Below are 23,330 nucleotides of genomic sequence, written 5' to 3' on the forward strand. Positions count from 1 at the left end.
TTAACTCATCATTATCTAGGTGTTAATGTGGGGAAGAGGTTCGCAAGTAGTATCCCAGATGTCATAAACATACAGAGATCAGTTATGGAAGGTGGGTGACGATTATTGTGCGACGTACTGGGGACCATGAGACAGAACCTGGCCCCCTCAGAGAGGTTGCAGGGAGCAATGGGAGCTTTTGTTGGCAGGGGTTTTCCTGAGTGTGCGATGTATATCATAACCTCAGCTTTCCTGCCTCTGTGAGGGGACAGAGGCATGAGAAAGTCTGGGAAGTCTAGCGAGATGTACTGGCCCATGGTACCAATGCATAAGTTGTGGAAATCCAATTAGGGTGTCACCCTAGAAAACCAAAAAATTATGCAGAAAATTGCAAAACTTTTACCATCTTTCTCATGACCCTCTTCATCCCTGTATTTATTAGTTTCCATGTTCCAAATCAGCTGGTGTAGTAGTAGCTGTGATTTCTTCGCAGCTAACTTGATCAGCTCAGCAACATAACCCATCTGAAGGAAAATAAATGTGTCCATTACTGAAAATTTTACATATATATTAAATATAACTAGAGTTTAATTGAAAAAGAGGTGTGGTCTTGATGCCTTGGAGATGCTTGGTGCCTGGAATAAAAGTGCCACCGTTTTTTTTTTTTAAGGAGATGGGTTCTAAGCTAATTGAAACAATAAGAAATTTTTGAGCTGCCAGCTTCCTCTTCCAGCACCTCAGTGTGGTGATAAAAATGGACACACTGCATCCATGACTGCTGCCCACCAACTGAAAAGATGCAGGAACTTGACAACCTGTGACAACTAACCATGCACCTTGCATGTAACCAATGTTGTAACCCATTTTGTGTAATGAAGTTTTAAATAAAATAAATTACAAATATATAGAGGTGGTAGGAGAAGACAATATGTGAATGCATGTGGAAGACCCACAAGGCTTCTCTGGATATTACATATCCTCTACTTTGAGGTCAAGGGTCCCTACAAATACAACCAGATGTAGTACCCCTATATATATACAATTAAATATTATTGCTTTAATGAACATATTTTCTTTCCTTTCCTCTGTGGAAAGGAAACTTCAAATAAATAAATGAAGTATGTTCTTAAATTAGGTGTTTAGTACTTTAGTACTAAACTTAGTTTAGTTTATACAGTACTTTAAATTCTTATGTAATCTTATTAAGATATAAATACAACCCTAAATAAATACATAATAAATACAACCCTATTTTTAACAATAGTTTTATGACACTATAGTACACTATTAAACTTTTAAGTAACTAGTATGTTTTGACATATCCACACCTACCTCAATTTCATGCAGTCTGAATGCTGTGGAGTTAGCTGTACTGTCCTATATAAAGACTGCCTTAATAATTTACAAATTGCCATTGAAACTTACTGAGTCATATCGAAGGGCTTGGGTTAACTGAGGAATGTAAAACAAAAGTGTGTCTGGGGGATAGCTGGTGAGAACCCTCACAGCATACTGGGCTGTCAAAGGGTGCGGTGAGTACTGGCGTGAGAAGTAAGCAAGGGCCTTCACAGGAGGCACTGGTGCCCACGTCAGCATGTAGTTCAGCTAAAATAAATAGAGAATTTATTTATGCAATGCAGCATTAATTAGCCTTTTAATAACTAAGAGTTGCAAAAACTTTAACAACTAACTGTAATTACCAGAAAGAAACTTCTAATACATTTTAATTACTATAATATTTATTACTGTTTACTGCTTTCACAACGTGAGGAAGCATTAATCCAGAGAAATCAGCAGAACATTAGGGGAAAAAGGTTAAAATATACAAAATGATACCCATTAAATAACCATAACTTCAATACAAAACAATTTAAGAGAGACGCACCATCAACACACACTTCAGCAAATATGCAATCAACTTAAGTTTCAATTTGTTACCTTTTAATTTTAGTAATTTCTTATGACATTAAAGTACAATGCACACATCTAAGATCATGGTGAGATCCTGACCATTAAACAATTTCTAGCGGATCACATTTCCCCTAAATTTTTCATTTTTTTTATTATTAAACATAAATCAGAGAAGGTGCCAGATATGTTATTCTGTAAATGGTTGAGACCATATCTCCATAATTATTTATTGGAATTGGGATAGGTTCCCAAAATATTCCATAGAGGAACTTGAGCACTTGAAAGAATTTTGGGTGTGGTAAATTGATGGGAGGGAGGGAGAGGGAGTCATTACCACCCTGATTTTAACTTTTCCACTGAGCAACACGGCTTTGATTGATAAAGCTAATTATCTGCAAACTGCACAATATGGGCTGGGACAGGTTTCAAGAACTGCATAAAATCCAAAAGTTTCACTGGGTAAACTGGACAATCAGATGCTGCCCCAGGGAGGGGGATAGTAAACAACCTTTTAACTTGAAAAAATCCTTAGAAGGCTGCATTGGTGGTAATGTCTCAGTTTGTATAAAGGTATCATGGCTGATGCACGCCTCTCTGCTTCACAAAGCTGCTCTGAGGCTCGCTACACACAACGGCTGGCTGATGATGAAAGACTGATGATGAAATTCAGAAGAAACTTATGGAAACAGATGAGGAAAGTATCAATGATGATTCTGATAATGATATGGATTATGCTCAGGGAAAACCTAGCTTGCAAAGTAGCAGCTACCTGAAAAAGTTTCCAATTGTGAAGTGGAATAAGTAAGACTACGGGGATTACAGTACCAAGGCCTGAAGGTAGTTAATAAAGCAAAAATCCCATGCACAAGGGCCACTTGCCAAAAGAAGTCACCAAATGCAACCAAAACAATGAGACAACAAATGGCGACCGCAGAGCACCACATGAACAAGCACACTTAACACTGCCGCACCCCAGCATAACCAAAAGAATACCCAAAGACCCAAACACACAAACCAAAGATTCGTGATTAGTTGAGCAAAGTTCACCATCCCAGTGGCCAGGCCTCTCAGGGGGCAAACTTTCAAACATATCAGAAAAGATTACTCTGACTGTGCAAGGGCAGCATTAATGAGTGCCCTAGGAAAAAACCCTGAGTGCATCTCTCTCTCTCAAAACATGTTCAAAAGAGATCTAAACCTACCTCTGGAATGTCAGAAAGGATATTTTCTGATGTAGCCAAGTACTGTAAGGCATCTGGCAGGTGACTAACAGCTATGGGATTGTCTCTCACTAAGTGGCTGATTTCTGCATCTAATCCCTGGACATTGTGAATCCTGCAAATTCAAGATCCAGTTACCTGTATTTTCAAAAGCACTTGTTGAAATAATTGTCAATATAATTTCTTAATATGCAAGATTTTTGACTACAGAACAATCACAATATAATAAAAGCATCACACCTTGTTGGTAAAAACACAGCTAATGCAGGCGATATGCTCCAAGCTAGATTTGTGTTTCCACTCCATGCCTTAGGGCTGTTGAAGCCACCAGACAACCACTTGACAATGGCTTCTTCCTGAGTTGTGGTTACTTCTCCGCCTTGTCCTGCAGGTCGAGGTGGCTGCAGCCAAACCTTCAAGGTCTGAATTTCAACAGCCTGAAATAAAATATAAGATCTTGAAAGCAAACTTTCAGCTGCAACTGTGATGTTAGAAATGATTATTAACCCTTAGATAGCGGACATCATTAATTGTTGGTTCAAAGGGTATTGTGGTTATCATCATAAGAGCAAAACGATTACTGTCTGGGTTTTACATGTATAATGCAAATATGGATATAATAGGTCTATGTGGCTGTAATGAAGTTCACCTTGATCCATGAAAGAAAATCCTGCTGCCATTGCATGGTATGAATGCAGTTATTGTCATGAATGTTATTAAGGGGAATACCGTTATCGTCATGAATGTTGCTAGGGGAATACTATTATCATCATATGACAATTTAAACAATTATTGTTTGACTGTTTAAAACAATCATTTAAGATGTTGGTCCTGAAAGAGTCATGAAAGGAAAACAAAACACAAACAGAAACAGAAGTCAATCTACGAAGAGAAAGGAAACTTTGAAAAGAGACTTCATAAAAGAAAAGAGACTAAGAGACTTCATACTGTTGCCGAGAAGAAGACTGCAGGTGGGACACCATGAGAGAAGCCATCTGATCATGGTTGTTTGAACAACCCTCAAACTTGCACAAGGCACGATGAACTCGGAGGACATATCCATAGTCACCCGAGCCCCGTCAGGGATTTTCAGGGCCCGCAAGGGAAGGTCCCTACGGGAAGCCCAGGCACTGGTGCTGCAAAGCTGATTGAACCCTGTCTATATACCAGGCACGCCGACCCTTGAGAAGGGAGCAACATCAGGGGCTGAGTGGAGGACTACCAAACAGAACCTAGGCATACCTAATGAGAAGCCAGGCAGCCCTCCACCAAGCAGGAAAGAAACTAAAAAGAATGAAAAGAAACCCCAAAAGTGTTCCACAACAACAGAAGACCAAAGAGTCATGACCGCTGCTTGAATGTGAGCTGAGCAGCAGCATGCACCCCAACCAGCAACAAACACTCCCTACCCAGGGACACACGAAAGCACCAAGACCACTGCTGACCCCAAGGGCAAGGCTGATATCGAGTGACAACAACCCCTATGAGAGTGAGAACCCAAAGGCCCCAGGGAAGATAACCCTGAGGCCCATGGGATGTACTTACAGGGCGTCCAGGGAAGATAACCCTAAGCGAATGCAGCCTGAGGTACTGGTACTCTTGGACAACGCCCCAACACACGACAGGTACAATCACTAGAGGCAAAATCCTGACAGATAATGGCAGCCACAGTAGACGAACTAGCAGTCTAGCGGACAGCTCGGTGGGGAGGGGAGGGGTGAGGCGAGAATGAACGGCACATCGGGTCGATGATTATTGCTTATTACCTTGTTTTACTTGGGGAGGGAAGGAGTCGTCGTTGGGCTCTGTTCAGGCTTTCTGGGTGCCTAACCCCAGTCGATGGCAGACATGAATATACTCTCAAAGAGTGGAGTTTTCATAGGTCATTGCTCCCTTTGCCTCTCTGAAGGAACCAGTGGCCAGATTCACAAAGCAGTTACGCAAGCACTTACGAACCTGTACATCTTTTCTCAATCTTTGGCAGTTTTCTTTACAATTATTAAACAGTTAATTTTCTCCGAAGCATCAGGAGGCTGTTTATAACAATAATAACAGTTGATTGGGAAGTTTTCATGCTTGTAAACTGTTTAATAAATGTAACCAAAGTCGTCAAAGTTTGAAGAAAGATGTACACGTTCGTAAGTACCTGTGTAACTGCTTCGTGATTCCGGGTGTCCAGGTTCTGGCTCGTGGATTCTGGTAGGCAAAGAACTCAGTATGACAGAAACCCCAGACTAATATAGCTACTGTAATATCAGTCCAATAGCTCCAGTGAGCCGACAGGGCTCCCCTCAGAAAAGCATTATGATCAATCTTCTCAGCATGGTCTAGGTACCGAAGCAAGTCTACTAGCACTGAGTTTTGAAGAGGAGCAAGGAATTTCAAGTTGAATTTGATCTATTACAAGGAATGTTTTCTCCTCTTGCCATCATATGGCTACAAGACCCAAATTCCTGATTTGATGGCTAGATGTTATGCATGAACATTAACCCTTAAAGTGCGCATCACTTCATATGAAGTGTAAATCGTTTTACCAGTCAACTGCGCTTCACTTCATATGAAGTGTATGGGTACCGCGCACGATTTGAATGGCCCGCGGTGTAGCTGGGGGTCCCATACGCTGCCCAGGGGCTCTAGTAAACAGCGGCCATTTTGAAAAAAAATCCAGCTCACGCTCCGATGGCATGGGAGGCCTCAGTTTAGCGAGAGTCACCATGGCGAGCGCACGGTCAAACGCCTCACGAGCACGCATCACTCAGTCCCTCACCCCAGAGCAAATAGCCCACGAATTATTCTCTGAAGGTGAAGAAAGTGTGTTTGACGATTCAGACAACGATGAGGATTATACACAGTTGTCGGGAGATAGTAGCAGCAGCAGTGAAAGTGAGAATGGCCATGGCGAGGCCTATACGCTCTCCCATGCCTCCTCGCCCATTTTCTACCCCAATTCTACCACGACCCTCACAGTTCCTGTGGATATTTTCTGTTTGAGGTTGACGAGTCAGAGGGAGGTGACTCCTTTTCTGGGTTTAGTGACTCAGATCAAAGTTTTATTGAGCCTGTGGCTGGTACCAGTGGTGTAACTGGGCGAGAAATTGTCGCGTCAGCAGCATCTCGCCCAGCCAAGCGCCACCGCATGGCACCAAGACCCTCGTGTTCACGTGCACCCACCTCACGTGCACGTAGCCGCCGTGCTTCTCGCAGACGGTATTCAGCTCCTGGTCGCCGGTATGCATCGCTTCCTCGCCATCTTTCCTCTGCATCTCGCAGGACGCCTGGTGTACTTGAGTGGAGTGATGGTGACGATTTTATTCCTAATATTCCTCACTTTGACGATAAAGATGTAGGGATTACAAACCTTTTCCCTAATCAAGGTGAGGACATGGCTGAGATGGAATATTTTACAGCATTCTATGATGAACCACTCATGGAATACATTGTACACCAAACGAACCTGCATGCTGCTTACCTGATTGAGAGGGAAATCACAGAATTTTCACGACTGCAGCGTTGGAAAAATACCACAGTGGCGGAAATGTATGTGTTTTTGGCACTCTGTTTGTTGATGAAGCACTGTCACAAACATGCAATAAATGACTATTGGAGCAAGGACAAGACAATACCAACACCTTTATTCGGGAAATATATGTCACGAGACAGGTTTCAGATACTCCTCAGGTGTCTACATTTTGGAAGTGTTCAGGACCGAACACCTGATGATAGACTGTGGCGAGTGAGGCACTACATGAACGATGTTATTGGAAAATTCAGAGATTTTTACGTACCAGCACAGAAGCTGGTGGTTGATGAATCTCTCATACTTTTCAAGGGACGTGTTCCATTCAAACAGTACATTCCCTCAAAACGAAACCGATTTGGCCTGAAATTTTTTGTTCTTTGTGATTGTGAGACAGGATACGTGTTACACATGATTCTGTACTCGGCTAGTGATGTAGACATTCCCGGTAACGACGAACATGGATTCTCGGGGAGTGTAGTGAAGACCATCATGGCTCCGTGGATGAACAAGGGACACATTTTATACACAGATAATTACTATACAAGTCCCTTGCTAGCTCGGTTCTTGCTAGAAAATAGAACCGGATTGGTTGGTACAGTAAAGCCACAACGAAGGGAAATGCCTGTGTTTGACAACGACATTGCAGTTGGTGAGTGTCAGAGAAGGGAAAGTGATAACATTCTGTCAGTTCGGTGGAAAGACAAAAGAGAGGTGAACTTGTTGACAACAATTCATGATGGAACAATGGTGAACAGTGGGAAAGTGAGCCATAAAACAAACGCACCACTATATAAGCCAGACTGTGTTTTAGACTATAATATCAACATGCGGTTGATTGATAAATCAGACATGATGATTGGCACTGCAGAGTGTGTGCGGAAGACATGTAGGTGGACGAAAAAAGTGTTCTTCCATCTTGTGGACATGAGCATGCTGAACTGTTTCAACATGTACCTTGTGAGAACTGGACGTAAGCCCACTTTCCGTGACTTTGTATTTGATGCTGCAATACAGTTATTAGGAAAGTTTGCAAAAGATGTCCCAGGTATTCAGCGGCCCATCATAAACCCACTGTTGCAGCATGCTGGTACTCCACGCCTCGCTCACACTGAAGGCTTCCTAGCACACAAACTTAAGTATTTGCCACCTGGTGTGAAGCGTGCAATAGCCCAACGTGATTGCTTGGTGTGTAAAACAACGACACGTAGAGACAAGAAACGGAAGCTTGTGCAAACATGGTGTGAAACGTGTGGTATCCCATTATGTGCTGTCGACTGCTTCAATGACTACCACAGTCTAGAAATCTTCTAAGTGTGCTTCAAAGTGTGTATAGCGTGTGCGAGTGTGTAAATATGTAAACATATAAGCAGAACATATAATATAATAGACTGTAATGACATATTACATTGCCGTAATTGAAAACATTTGTGTGCGCCTGTGTATACTCAAATATGCAACAATTATTGATACAAAATATGTTCAAACAGTATTTGAAACACAATTAGTGAAAAAAAATTAGATAAAATGCGCTTAGACATTGTAAATAAATAGCGCGAAAATATATTTGTGGCAACTCTGGCTGTTTGAGGACCGCGCGCAACATCTCCCGGGCGTGTACTGCATGAGCGACCATGCAGATTGTGACGTCATTGCAGAGCTTCTCGGCTCTATTGCAACAAAAGTAAGTACAATAGAATTTTTTTTTTATTTTTCCCGTGATCAGTGAACAGAACTTAACAGATTAGCAAAAAAAAAAAATTTTTTTTTTTTTCAAAATGACATGCGCCTGTGTGGATAGCAGGATATTAGACCCCGAGCATGTTAAGGGTTAAAGGATATATACCAGTTTATTGAGGCTTTTGGTAAAACTTCCTTTCAGCAGTAAAAGACTGTTTTCCAGAGGGGGAGGAGTTCAGCTTCGTTTTACAACCAGTTAACCACCACTGCCATTTTTTATTCAAGGGTGATAATCCAGGCAATAAAAAGGGACAGTGAAGGCCTAGTTTTTATTAATAAAATATTAACAATGTATTTAATATTCTGGAGACTATACTAGTTGAAAACAAAATTATTACTCACCAGCAAAGACAGGATCAGAGCTCTCTTCTTGAGGTAATCTTTAACGTAAATATCTGGGTTGATGAGTCTCTTACTACGTGTAGATCTTTTGGATAGAGTGGAGGTGTTAGATGAAAGAGGAACAGTGTTAATCCACCCATTTGTAATAACAAATTCCCCTGATGTAGACCTGAGATCCGATGCCACAGAGGGTGATAGTGAAGCTCCTCCACCATACTGGTAAGATGTGAAGTCTGAAAGTTACAAAATAAACAAATGTTTTTATACATTTTTTAATTATTTACAAAAATGATTATTTTCTTATTATTTAAACAAATAAATAATAAATAATACTAATAATACTATGAACTTTACCTATGCATGAACATGGGCCCATTGCATACAAAATTGCATAGCCAGATTTTGGGCTCATGGGGCTCACATTTGCTTCCTCAGGTTTCCACTAAATAGCAGCCAACTTGGAAAATTCTGTGGGCATCCCTCCTGGGTGTGAAAGCCTCAGTACTGAGAGTGACCATGGACAGCGCATGCTGCAACAACTCTCAGCACCTCATGCAGCTTGTGCCCACAACATCAATTAATAATGACAAAATAAGTAACTATGATTATTTTGTGATGAAGTGTCATAGAAGATCCAAACTATGATAAAAGACTATGTACAAGGTTCAGAAGTCAGTGAACACTATGCTAGTTATGACGATCACAGTATAAGGCAGACATCCACAGCACACAGCCACGGATTCGTGCATCTACACATCATGAAATGGAACATCATATCCTTTATAAAATAAAGTTGTGGAAAATATCATATTTATGATTCAGTGACCAAAATTCTGATAATAACAACAGTGTGTAACTAGAGTTACCAATGAGCATAGTATATTATGAGGCATTTTGCTGTCATGTGGTGTCATCAGCCAAATAGCATGTGGTGATATGCTGTGCTTGATTTCATTACCCCACACACCAAAACTGTTAAGTGGTTCGTTATGGTGCATAAAAATATAGATCAGTAAATGTAAAGCGGCGCAGCAGTGGAGAGTGACGTTTGCTTGTTTCCTTGGTATTGGAGGGAGTTCTGCCTCTTCTTTTTTTTGTACTTTTCTTACCATGTGGGATTTGTTTTGTTAACCCTACCTTTCTGGGTGCCTAACCCTGTTCGATGGCAGATAAGGAAAACCACCAACCACAGGGGAATTTGCAGGGGCCCCTGTGGTTTTCCAGGGCCATTGCTCCCTGCAACCTCTCTGATGGGGCTAGGTTCGGGCTTGTGGTCCCCAGTAGGTCGAACTCCATAGACTAATGCCCCAGTCTAATGTATCACACATTAGCCCAATAGCTCCTGGGAGCCGAAGGGGCTCCTGACAGAAACCAATGATAAAAACCTTAACAATACATGTATTATTTATTCAATGAGTGCAGTTACAATTTTAAACAAAATATGAGAAGCAATGCTGAATGATAACTGGTTGCGAGATAATGAAACCAACTAAAACTGCTTAGAGGTTCATAATACCATAGTGCATGTAATAAAATATATATATATATAGTGCAATATCAACAAAAATAATGTTTAATTGTTTAAAGAGCAGGTCCAGCAAGAGCAGCAAAGAGTAATATTGTGAGCATATTAGTAAAACACAAATATATTTGCATACCTATGTTTTACATGTTCTGTGATATAAATAACATTATTAACAGCCCAATGCATCATTGCACTTGAAAAAGCAGTTGTAAAAACAGAAAAAATAGGACAAAAATATTATATATTTAATGCATGTAGTTTCAATTTCATGCAAAACATGCGGAGATAGGCTGAACTCTGATAACTGGTTACAAGAGTATTACACTCACCAGAACTGCTTACTGATTTGTAATGGTGCATACAAATGTAGATTGTTACATATACATGTACATATAGTGTAATAGCAAAAATAGTATATCTTATTGTTCTAAGAATATAACACTGTGCACATATTAGTAACATGAATATATACTGTATTTGAGCATTCCAATGATCCAAACATTTTATTATACAAGTTTATCATATGACACACTACTGAATAATATTCCTGCAAAACACCTGAGAAAAACAAATCAGAGACATAGAAATAAATATCAAAATGTACCTTCACGGCAACTCCCACCCCATGGCGTGGCCAGGGCGACCACTATGGGGCTATTATTGTTTCATCATCACTTGTGAATCGAGACACCATCTTGCAAGGATTTCTATGAGATTTTCATGCTTTACCTCAGCCAAAACATGTCACACATAATTTTTCTTCGTGTGGTGAAGGAATGCATTTTTAGCAATATTAGAAAGAAAAACTATTTTAAATATATTTTTTCTTACACACTGGGGAAGAGATACCAATCATAATTCTATACCTTGATTTACAAGTTATAGAATTTACCTTGATTTGCAAGATACAGTATAGGCTTTAGTTAAAAACCAATCATATAATTGTTTTAAGTATACAGTATTCAATGGTTTTCAACATCAATCAAATTCTCAGATGTTACAACCATTTAGGAAAACCATGAGAATGTAACTGTATAGAATTTTCACCCTCATCCTGAGTATTTCCATGCCCGGGTCCTTAACTCTTGAAGTGCAGTTATCATAATATGTGTATTCAATGGGTACTGTGATTATCCTTTGATGATTTTAGTTATCACCCGACTACATCATAGAAATGATGTAAATGTGGTTACAATACACCTATATGGATGTAATGGAGTTAACCTAGACCCATGAACAAAATTATGCTATTATTGTTAATTGTGCATTATTGATGAGGTTGTCTTGAATCACCAAATCACAATCTGGTGTTTCCCCACCAGTGTTTGAATCTACTTCTGGACAACATTACCAGACATAAGAGCTGGGAGTGAGCAGTTGGTTGGACTTGAATAGCTGGCTGTATGTAGTTAGGAGTCGATGGCTTCAAGCGACTCGTGTTGTACTTGCAGGAGATGTATTAACATAAGCATTTATTGTTTGGTAGGATTTAACTCATATATTCCTAATTTGGGAAACAAAATGACTTCATAGTTCTTCTCTGTTGTTACATTCTACTTTAGAAAAAGAGCAAAGATGGAGGTAGCTTGCTTGGTGGGCTGAATTTCCTTATCCAAAACACTGATGAAAATTCACCCGAAAAAATGTGACAGGATACCAACATTTAGCCAATCCCTGAAACAACACTAGCATATTAATTTGGACAAGGGAAGTTGCTTTATTTTCAGTACATGAGAAAAGAAACTAACCTCCAATCACACTTGTTTTTAAATATTTTTTGTCAGCATGGAGAGAATTCCAAAAATGAAGAAGTGCATTGATGTCATCTTGAAGTCGAGCTGGACGTTGCGTAGGGCAACCACGGGCAGCACAGAAGTAATCCAAACAAGCACAATAAATTCGCTCACGTAACACATTCTTGCTCAATGACTTTGGAATTGCATCACCTGTTGGTTAAAGTTATGCTCTCATATTATAATTCTTGAGACAAGGCATAATAAATAAAGTCAATGTTCAGTGGAAATTTGATTTCGCAGAATCTGCACAGATTATTTACCCTGAATTAGAGTGAGTGCACAGGAGAGGAGTCGGAAGCGGGTGCCCAGAGCACCAATGTGACGGTTGATCTTAGAGTCGGGGTTACCCACAGTCATGTGTAACGTCCGGTGAAACATGCCAGCAAACATGGCAACTTGAGCATCACTGTCGTACTTAGCAATCTCAATACGCTCGCTGATGAACTGTTATAGACATGTTTAAAACGTTACCAGGATTGTTCATTGCTACAGTAATCGATTATGTAAACACAAACTTGTTTACAATAAGATTACATTAATTACAATTGTCAATAACATGTAAAGTATAAACAGAACATCATTTTCAATATAACTAGAGCCAAGCATGATTACTTATATTTATACATTCACTCCACCCCATTTTTATAAATGGTTAAGTTGACATAAGGACATGTTAAAAAAATATGTGATTATGTGATATGAAGAATGGTTGGTAGATAATTTTCAAAAGCAGACACTAGGAAAGAACTATATAGCAGGAATGGCTGGTAAGAGTGGAAGATGAAAGGGTAGGTGGCTGAAAGCTAACCATTTACTGTAGTTATCTGGTCAGAAAGACAAGTAACAAGATGATGAGTTGACAATAGATGAATGATACAAAAGATGGGTGACTGGGTAACAATATGAATGAATGGATGACAAGAAAAAGAACCACAAGGCAAAAGGTTGGATAGCTGGCAGCAAAATAGGTTACCATTTTTTAACCTATTTTCTCCAATCTGGTGGATTGGCTGGAGGGAAATTAAGTTCTCCATATGTAGGTTGCACAGAGATAAATTTTAATAAAACTGAATTTAACCACACACACACATACACATGCACGGACAGACAGTATGGTTTTCAAATAGGAAGATCCTGTGTAACAAATCTATTAATTTTCATGATAGAAAAACAGAGATACTACAGGAAAGAAGTGGTTGGGTTGACTGTGTCTATCTGAACCTAAAAAAGGCTTTGACAGCCCATAAAAGGTTGTTCTGGAAACTAGAACATGCTGGAGGGGTGACTGAGAGACTTCTGATATGGATGAAAAATTTTCTAACTGACAGACAGATGAGGGCATATAATCAGAGACAATGTATCTGACTGGAAGTGTATTACTAGCGGAGTACCACAGGGTTCGGTTCTTGCACCAGTAATGTTCATCGTCTTCATTAAAGATCCACCAGAAGGAATACAGAATTATACGAACATGTTTGTGGATAATACTAAGATAATGGGGAAGATAAGAGAGAGAGATGATTAAAATGCCCTTCAAACTGATCTAGATAAAATAAGTGCTTGGAGCGTCAAGTAGCAAATATAATTCAATGTAAATAAATGACAAATTATGGGATGTGGAATTGGAGAAAATAGACCACACACAACTTATAAAATATGTGGAAAGGAATTACATAACTCTAATAAGGAATAATCTGTGAGAAGCATATATGTTGCTTTCCAACTTCAGACTTGCTTTTAATTATTACTACATGGATGGTGAAATAGTAAAGAAACTGTTCATGACTTGAGAGACCAAAATTGTAATATGCAGCAGTTGTATGGTGCCCATATCTCAAAAAGCACATAAATAAACTGGAAAAGGTGCAACAGCATGTTGCAAAATTACTTCTGAACTGAAAAACAAGAGTTATGAGGAGAGACTAGAGGCGTTAAACATGCCAAAGCTAGATGATAGAAGAAAAAGAAGTTATGATCAAATACTAACAAGAATCGACCAAGCTGATAAAAGTGGATTTTTTTAGTAGAATTCTTGAAACCAGCAACTTCTCAAACAAGAGGACACAGATTCAAGCTAAAGAAACAAAGGTGCTCCCAAAAAATTAGAAAGTTTTCTTTTGTAAACAGAGTGGTAGATGGTTGGAACAAGCTAAGTGAGAAGGTGGAGGCCAAAACCGTCAGTAGTTTCAAACAGTTACATGACAAAGAGAACTGGGAAGACGGGACACCACGAGCGTGGCTCTCATCCTGTAACTACACTTAGGTAATTGCACTGTAATTAGTTAGTCCACTTCCATATACAGATGTAAAGATTTAAAGGTTAAAAGTAAACAGAAATTTACTCTTACACAATTTTAAATATATACTAACCATGTTTGGTTCTCAAGCTACATCATTTATTTTCCTTATATGTGAATGGTACTACAAACAAAAATATACATTATACTGTTATTACTAATAAACTATTAAACATACATAATTTCTTTGCTGAATTAAGCCTTTTCCAAACTGAGCAAAGCAAATGATAATGCTAACTTTCATCATTTTTCAAGATGAAATTTAGTTTTAGCATAGAGTATTATACAATGAAATTTACATTTTTGCAAAATAGTTTCCCTTAATTTTTCTCATTATGGACTAAGCTCCACAAAATACAGTTACCCACCCATATTACAATGGTTGGGATGAGATATTTTGAAGTCAACTTATTCCCATCTAGCTAGATATTTATGGACCAGTTGGGCTTTTATTGCATCCCCCATAAGAAGTCAAACTGCTATTAAGAGAATTATTAGTAGAGATTCAGCCTGGGAGATCCCAAGTTCCTACTTCTGGAATAATCATTTCCATCATATAAATATAGTAAGAGTGCAGATGATGATTTGCCCCATACTTTAATTTGCTAAAATTATCTTGATTAATATATTATTGTAGATTATTTTGCTTTGGATTTTCATTTTAATCTATTGATTATTTGTGTCTGACACTTTTACATGATTCTTCATATATCCTGTACTTGCACACTATTGTCTCAGTTACTATTCGTTCTTCTTTTGTAAACGATCACACTAAAGTTAATCTAGTATAAGTCTACCATTAAAATGTATCCATATGTTAAGATTTCAAAGACTTACCTTGATCCATATGTCATGGGGGCCAACCTCTGGGGCATGTGGTTTTAATTCACAGCCTTCATACGCTGCAAGAGGGTTTACTACTTCTGACTGCCTTGAGAATAGACCTAATCGTCGATCCACACTATCCTGCATAGAAATAATAAACATCAATATATGTCAACTAAAGAACACTGAATTTAAAAATTATATATACTTTCATACTGGTGTATCTTGTCAATCATCAACACAGCAAGATCATTTGATCACATAGCCAGCAGAGGATGACTTAGTATGAAGGATAATTTACACAACTAGCGGATCAACAGTGCTGGATTAACTCATGAATTTGCTAATAAATTTTTTATAGAATGTTGCTTGTAAGACGGCTGATCTGTTGGACAACTGTACCTTACGTAACAGGACCACCTATATAAAATTAATTTATGTTTAATAATCAAAAGCAAGTACTCAAGTTTGTTGATTTATTTATGTGTAAATCTGGTGGTTTACATAAACCTTAGAATACAAATTTTATACTCTAGTTAACCCTTAAAGTACAAGTATCATCATATATTGATCTTCAGGGGTAATACAATTATCACTGATTTTAATTATCATCTGGTTTTTATACACATGATGTAAATATAGATATAATATATCTTTAGGATGCAATTTAGTTAGCCTAGACCCATTTAAATGAGAAAATCGTTAGGAGCTGTGATAGGGATTCGAGCCTATGCTGTGGATTGTCCCCCACACATGCCCCAAACAATCAGGCTACGGCATTCTAAACAGAGACTTCATTTTACCATGTCATGGTAAAAGGAAGCCGTCGTGTGCTCTGGGTTGCCTTTACACCTCTAACCTCTCTTCATAACTCTTGTTTTTCAGTTCCGGAAACCATTTAGTAGTAGCATGACTGCACCTTTTCTAGTTGATGTGCTTCTTGCGATCAGTGCACTATACACCTGCTGCATATTTAAATTTTGGTCTCACATAAGTCATGTAATCCATGTTATTAAAAGCTATTCATTAGTTGAAAAGCGATGCATATGCTCCCCACACAATATTTTTTATGTATTCTTCTGGTGACAGTCTACTATTCAAAATCACTCCTAGATCTTGTTCTTTATTAGAGTTCTTTAATTCCTTTCCACATAATTTGTAAGTGTGTGTGTATTATTACTGTATATTAATATTATTATTATTATTATTATTATTATTAATATTATTACAGTGATACCTTAGTTTTTGAATTTATTCCATTCCCAGAGACAGGTCGTTTGCCAAATATTCGCCACCCGAAAACAAATTTTCCCACAAGAAACAATGTAAATTGAATTAATCCGTTCCACACTTCCAAAAATATTAACTTCAAAATACATTTCATATTTTACCAAGCATCGGCTCGAATTCCCATCAAACACAAATATTTTGTACTATTGTATGTACAAGTTATATCTGACCTTTATTGATGACTCATGTTGACATATGGAACACGGTGAGGAAGGGAAGAGGAGGAGACGTGTTAGTGTTTGGAAGGAGAGTCCCCTTCCATTATAACAACAGGCAGTGGGGTACTCTGGGGTACTCTCCTATATTTTGCCTGCATACCACTAGGACCTGGTTGTGGTTCACTGCTTGTTTGTCTTGCCAAGAACCTTCCCATAGAGACTTTTTTTCTCTACATTTTAACACTTCTAAAAGTAAACACTTGCGAGGTAAAGGTTGTAACCCGATTTGAATTTTCTGAAGAAATTGAGTTCGTAACCCAAAAAAATTCATAATGAGTGACATTCGCTACCTGAGGTTCCACTTCATTATTATATGTACATATACCTGGTATATATAATGTAGATAGATAAATACAAACAAACAAACAAACCTGCCAAGCAGAGATCATCTCTTGCATGAAAGGTAATGTCAGATCGTGACGAGCTGATAATATCCACTGCCAACATGCTGCACTATTTTCCACTGCATCCTCCGTGAAAAGGTTCAGACATGACGTGCACACACAACGCAACAGTCCACGATGAATACCTGTGCAATTAATACAATTATAAAAATAATAATAATGATTATATTATTATAAATATTAATTAAATAAGGTTAATACACTTAATACTCGATATACAAATACAAAACTAACAATTAATTGTAATACAATCTAAAGTTGAACACCATATTATAGTCTATTCACTTATACCTGTGCAAACACGTGAAGGAAGTTCATTAATAAAAATTTAATTATAACACAGCACTTAATGTAATGAAATGCCCCTTCCTGGTAGAGCCTCAGTGGCTCCTTGAAGCTATCTCACTAAGACTGCTTCTAGCTACTAGGTCACATCAGTAGCGGTGAATTCTGCTTGGCCTACCGAGATCAGACCTAAAACCTGGTTCCTTCATAGAGGCACAGAGAACATGTGACATTCCACCACCCCACCTGGAAAGCATCCAAAAAGACAGCAAAGCATTTCAGACAACTACAAGGTTCACAGAAAAAGAAGCCTAACAACACCCAAACAATTCAAAACAGTAATCAAAACTAGCTCAAACCTGTTCGTACTGATCAACACCATTAGGTGGCCCCTTCTCCCGCCTCCAACCCTCCCAAGTTAGTTCTGAAGCAGATGAATGAAACACCAACAATCTGACACAAATGCTAGGGGCTAACTTCCCAAAACATGAGAAGTTAAAGTCAATGCAGGGGCAATGCTAAATTAGGGCAATCCTTAGAAAAGGACTGCCCTAAAATGCATCTCATAGTGCCGATTAAAATAAGTCCACTCAAGAAGTGAGGCTTGTAAAACAACTTGTGAAGCAGTATTCAAGAATATGAATGAAGTACAAACAAATGGCCCCCCACAGGACAGAGTCCAAAGGATGGTCAACTCTTCTCTTGGAAAAGAAGTGGGACTTGTTACAATGAGATAACTCAAGAATGTTAGATAGGTCTAGCATTGTTGGCAGGAATGGCCAATGCCAAGGCAGAAAGCCTGTAGCTCCCATGATGCCACCTGTTGGCAACTTTGTGCACTAGGGGGGAAGGGGGGTTATGCTAAGCTTCAAATGAACCATCTCAATTTGAGCAAATAATTTACAGTTTTATCTGTTTTTGTTTATCATTTTTGTGAAACATGCAGCTGCTTCACCTACTTTCTGGATGCTCTCTCAGAGTGGATAATCAGAACAATCCCCCAACTTTCTGTACCTCTATTAGAAGGGGGGAGGGGTGTCAAGGTTTTGTCTCTGGTCCAGAGTCAACAGGACACCAATGACCGATTCAGCTTCATGAAACCACCTAGAGGCTCTTCCAGAAAAGATTAAATATACATGACTTTTGGCATTGTGTTGAGCCTTTTTAATATTAATCAAATCACTTAAAAAAGGTAAAATTATATTTTTCACAAATAAAAATAAAAAATGTATTGTTTTAATTCCAATTATCATCATTAAATACAGTATACCTTAACATTGAGTCTAGCATTTCAATCACTGGATAACTGATATCCATAAACACTCAAGTACTCTGACCTTTGGTTGCAATCAGCAAACCAGTTGCTCTCCATAGCCCTTGTCTGAACTCTACCTCACTCTTATTGTCACTTGCAGTCTTAATATCTCCCAACAGCTTGAATACCAGTTTATCTCGCTGAACGTCATCCGTTGCCATGAGCAGCAGCCCAGATATTTCACCTTGATAATGAGTTCTCAGGCTCAGAGACTTCATAAATGATGATGTCAGATCACTCATTCCCTTATATCGCTTGTCAAGAGTTGATGACTGAAATAAATAAAAGCACCATTATAATTCAGCAAGAATTATAATGTAAATATTGTGATGCTCAACAGGTCATACATAAAAAAATATGTATAGTACATCAACAGAGCTGCTAAATACAAAGTTAAAGTATTTTTCTAAATACAGAAAAGAGAAGCAGCCATACAAAATAGGTCTTAAAAACCTGGAATCTAATGTCATATAATTCACAGGTGAGTAAACATGTCCCATTTATACAGAACATTTGCCTGTCTATAGCCCAGGCTCCTTGCTCCTGCCTGAGAGCTCTCCAGTAGTGAGTGGCCACAATGGAAGTTTCTGCAAGAGTCTATCATCATACAAACCTTTCACTCTGTAAAAACTCTCTGACCTCTTCCATCATCCTTTCTTTCAAATACTGTTCCACTCTTCCTTTCCATAATACTGGCCTTCTGTCTCTGATTTTTCCCATATTTCACCCTTGTACACCCTTCTCATTAAAGAATTTTCAGGTATTCTGTTAATATATCCATAAGAGTTGTTAATTGTTCTTCACCTACTCCTCATCTCCAAATTTCATTCCTTTATCCTTTTTTTTTTTTTACGCAGGTGGGTAAAGGAACAGATGACTGCTCACTCCTGTTAGCAGGCTGAGAGCTTTCCCTTCCCATAGTTCATAGTAAGCCTCACCCACTGGATTCCCTGGAGTACAACCCGCAATCGTCTAACAACCTGGTACCCAATCACTGCTGGGTGAACAAAGGTGTGCAGTTAAGGATTTGCACTAGTCAATCCTTCCCAGCTATATCTCTCATACTTTCCCATTGCTATACTATCTTACATATACCAGACACATTCCTCATATACATTTCTACTACTGTACTTGCAATCTTTCTTGAGCCCTCTTCCCCTTTCCATACGCAAATTTTACTTCCCCCGTGTCACTTCCCTACAAAACTTGTCGATTCTAGCCCCAAGCATCTGGCTTCCAACTCTGGGCAAACATTCTCCCTTATACATAAGGATTGAACAACCCTGAAAGCATTGCACAACCCTGATACACTTTTATTCCACCAAGTTAGTACATGTTCATTACTCTTCAGAGATTTTTCTCTTCACTATCATATTTTTTCTGAAAAAGCCCTTAAACATTTAGAACTAATAGGTATGTGTAAAACATTAACAAAATTGTTAACATTAACAATCTAATAATACATGCCAATCCTTTAAATATAAAAGGGATTACACACACCATTCTCCAGAATGTTATACTGTAGAAACTTCATATTTCTACCTTAACAATAATTAAACCATGTATGTAGCAAAATATCTTTCAAAGTTCTGAAAAACAATATACAGTTCAAGGTAATTACATGGCTGGTTGAAGTAGAATTTCCCAAGCCAGCATACTGTAAGACAGACTCGGTGGCTAATGTTAGACCCGAGTGTGATGACAGATTGTTCTGGTCGAGGTGTGTTTGGTAATTTTGAAGATGTGATCGGGTAGCCTCAGGAGCCCATTTCATGGCCTCTTGCAGAATCCCCTGACAACGTGCAGCGAAGTCACTCACTGTACGCTAGAATAAATAAAATAAACAAGACGAGTAAGAAGGATGTAGAGTTCAGAGCAAAATGTACTGAAATGCTGTGATCAAGTTAGAGAAAATGAAAACAAAGATTATTTGACAAAGTGTTAAAGATGGTAACAGATTCTGATTATCAAAAATAGATAATAAAAATAATAAAGATTATTTATATAATGTATTCTTTACTTCAACTACTTATTGCAAACCAATAGATTGATTTGTTCAATTTCTTTAGTGCCATAATAACAAGGTCAGTGGCACTGTATATCTGCAAAATTCATATAACCCTTCAGATAGGTACACAAATCTGTGCTCAGTTTGAAAAGAAGTGTCAAACTTGTGTGGACAAGGTCCTGTGACCTAACAAGGCTTATTCCTAAAGAATTCAATAGTCTGTATCCTATTCTTTTAAAAGAACACTGGGTGGAATTGAAAGAATCCAATATAGATTCAGTCCTACAACAAAACTTCAAATGTAATTAAGCTAGTAGTATGATTGACTTCAGTTGCATATATTGGCAATACTGTATGAGAGGTTATGGAGAGCCGCCTGTGTATAACGGTACTTCCTTAGACAGTACTCGCATTCCACCACTATTTGGTGGTCTTTCACATTTTGTTTACAAATATATTACCTTATATGTGCAGAACTTTACCAGGTTTGTTATTCTTACTTGCACCTTTCTGACTGTTTTCTTGTGCTTTCCTACTTTCAAGTCCTTGCAGAAGCAAACCTCATTCTTTCCACACTACTTCATTAAACGGGAAAACTATTATATGAATATCTTTGACAGGAGTTTAAATTAATTCTCGAGTCTCTTAAGATTTAAATGCAATTGAAATTATCCTGAGAATATTCAACAGTATATAAGGCCACTACTCTTAAAATTAAAGAATTTTAAATATATATATTGACATAATAAATTAACACTTTGGCAGTCAGGCTTCTCCACATGTTCCCGACCATAAACGTTCCTGCTCCCTGGGCCACTCACTGGCTGCTCAGCAATAAGAAAAATATTCACTATCATTTTACATTTCCTCATTTATTTGTTGCATTATAACTACATATATGGTGTCAAAATGTTGACAAATGAGTTCTAGTGAACATAAGTAAAAACAAAAGTTTATTCACAATAGTTTATGTGCAACAGTGATAATTATATGAATGTTTATGAATAACAAACAAATTAGTGTCCTTCGAATGATTACTGTCAGAGTATGGATGATGCATTTTAGCTTCATCAGAAAGTGAACAATTTGAATGAAAATATTCACAATGCTAAAGTATGACTTCACAATTACTGTACTCCCTTTCATTTACAAGAAGCAGGAACACTTGAGCAACAAAATGTACTAGGTATTACTGTACCAAGTCATTATGGTTTCCTATATTCAGGGACAGCAAACCTGTTTAGGCTTATTGAAATCCTCTTAAGGTCAACTATTGGTCTTCACCAAGATGCAATCCACAACAGCTGCCTAATTTCCAGTTATCTGTTTACTGATAGGGAACAGATGCATCAGGTTAAAGGAAACGGTAACCAAACATTACTGTCCTACTGCGGGAATCAAACCTGGGACCTTTCAGTAGTGACCCAACTGCATTGACCACTGTGCTATGCAACGTGTATATGCCTTTTGTGAACAGTAAACATATGGATAAGTGTATCTTCCATTATGATGTATCTAAACAAAAGCTTGTATCAAGAAGCATCCTTGTATCAAAACTCACTTCTCTGGCTTCCAAAGTGTCCATGAGGGTAATGCTGAAGGGAGTGTCAGGAATGGGAATGGTTGGGTTGGCATCATTGGGGTCCAGTTGCAATGAATAGCCTAAAACTTGCAAAATATCAAGCAGTGTTCGTAACACATTTCCATTCCACAACAGGAGGGGAAATCTGTGAAGATCAAACAGATGATTTAATTCTACACCTAAAAAATTAATTACCTCAGTAATAAACCATCAAAAGAATACTTACATTAGGGAAAAAGTAATTGTGTAAAAAATTTGCAGAAATTTTCAGAATGATGTTTTAAGTGCATTTAAAGCAAAACAAAAATTTTAAAACGATAATGAAACATAAGAAAACACAGGATACAAGTTACCAAGAAAAATACAGCTGTTCCTTTTCTTTTTAATTGTGACTAAATCTGTTAGTTAATAGGCTTTACGTTAGCCTTTGTTCACTTAAGATTATTATATCAATATTATTAAATGAATTACTGTACAGCCTTTCTTACCTATCAACAAGCTTGGAAAGCAGCTTGTCAGCCACTCGTCGAATCTGCACTTGAGTGTGATTAAAATGTGTCAGCAGAAACTGTGCATGTAACACTAGTAGCTTCTCCTGACGCTCAGTCTCGTGGACGGTGACTCACCTGCTCCAAGAATATGTTGAACACCTTCTCACTCACTCTGTAGAATTATATTACATCACTAATATGAACTGTTATGAAAACTAGTTTTATTACTGATACACAGGTATGTAAAATGAGTTGACAACACTCAAATAAAAACTGAAAACAGGAAATGCTGCTCTTAAATCTGTATAAAAACATATATTTTGTGTAATATCAAATTCAAAAGTTAAAAAAATGTTTACAAGTTTTTTATCTTCTAAAAATTATCTGATGCACTTGAGGTTGAGAGAATAGTAGAAATTAAAGAGAGACATATTACTAATATATGACAAATATCCCAGTATATGAATACTTGTACCTGTTTTACAAATAATCACACGAGGAAGCTCAAGAAATTTATCTTTGGATAGGAACAGGATTATTTTGTAGTGGTATCTGGAATTAACCAGGAAGGCCACCAACCTCCTG

The 23,330-nt window shown here is 38.0% G+C and overlaps 1 protein-coding gene across 1 annotated transcript in view; it reads right to left on the reverse strand.

Moving 5' to 3' along the window:
• The window catches only part of Pi4KIIIalpha (phosphatidylinositol 4-kinase III alpha), a 65,146-nt gene that overhangs the window by 17,056 nt on the left and 24,760 nt on the right, over positions 1–23,330 (reverse strand). Inside the window, 14 exon segments of the mRNA XM_045726908.2 lie at positions 383–503; positions 1,405–1,584; positions 3,093–3,225; positions 3,351–3,547; positions 8,710–8,942; positions 11,983–12,180; positions 12,291–12,474; positions 15,165–15,293; positions 17,032–17,189; positions 18,687–18,936; positions 20,286–20,489; positions 22,234–22,399; positions 22,743–22,858; positions 22,860–22,917. Coding sequence (XP_045582864.2) covers positions 383–503; positions 1,405–1,584; positions 3,093–3,225; positions 3,351–3,547; positions 8,710–8,942; positions 11,983–12,180; positions 12,291–12,474; positions 15,165–15,293; positions 17,032–17,189; positions 18,687–18,936; positions 20,286–20,489; positions 22,234–22,399; positions 22,743–22,858; positions 22,860–22,917 — 2,327 coding nt within the window.

Source organism: Procambarus clarkii, chromosome 88 (genome assembly GCF_040958095.1).
Source record: "Procambarus clarkii isolate CNS0578487 chromosome 88, FALCON_Pclarkii_2.0, whole genome shotgun sequence".
NCBI lineage: Eukaryota > Metazoa > Arthropoda > Malacostraca > Decapoda > Cambaridae > Procambarus > Procambarus clarkii.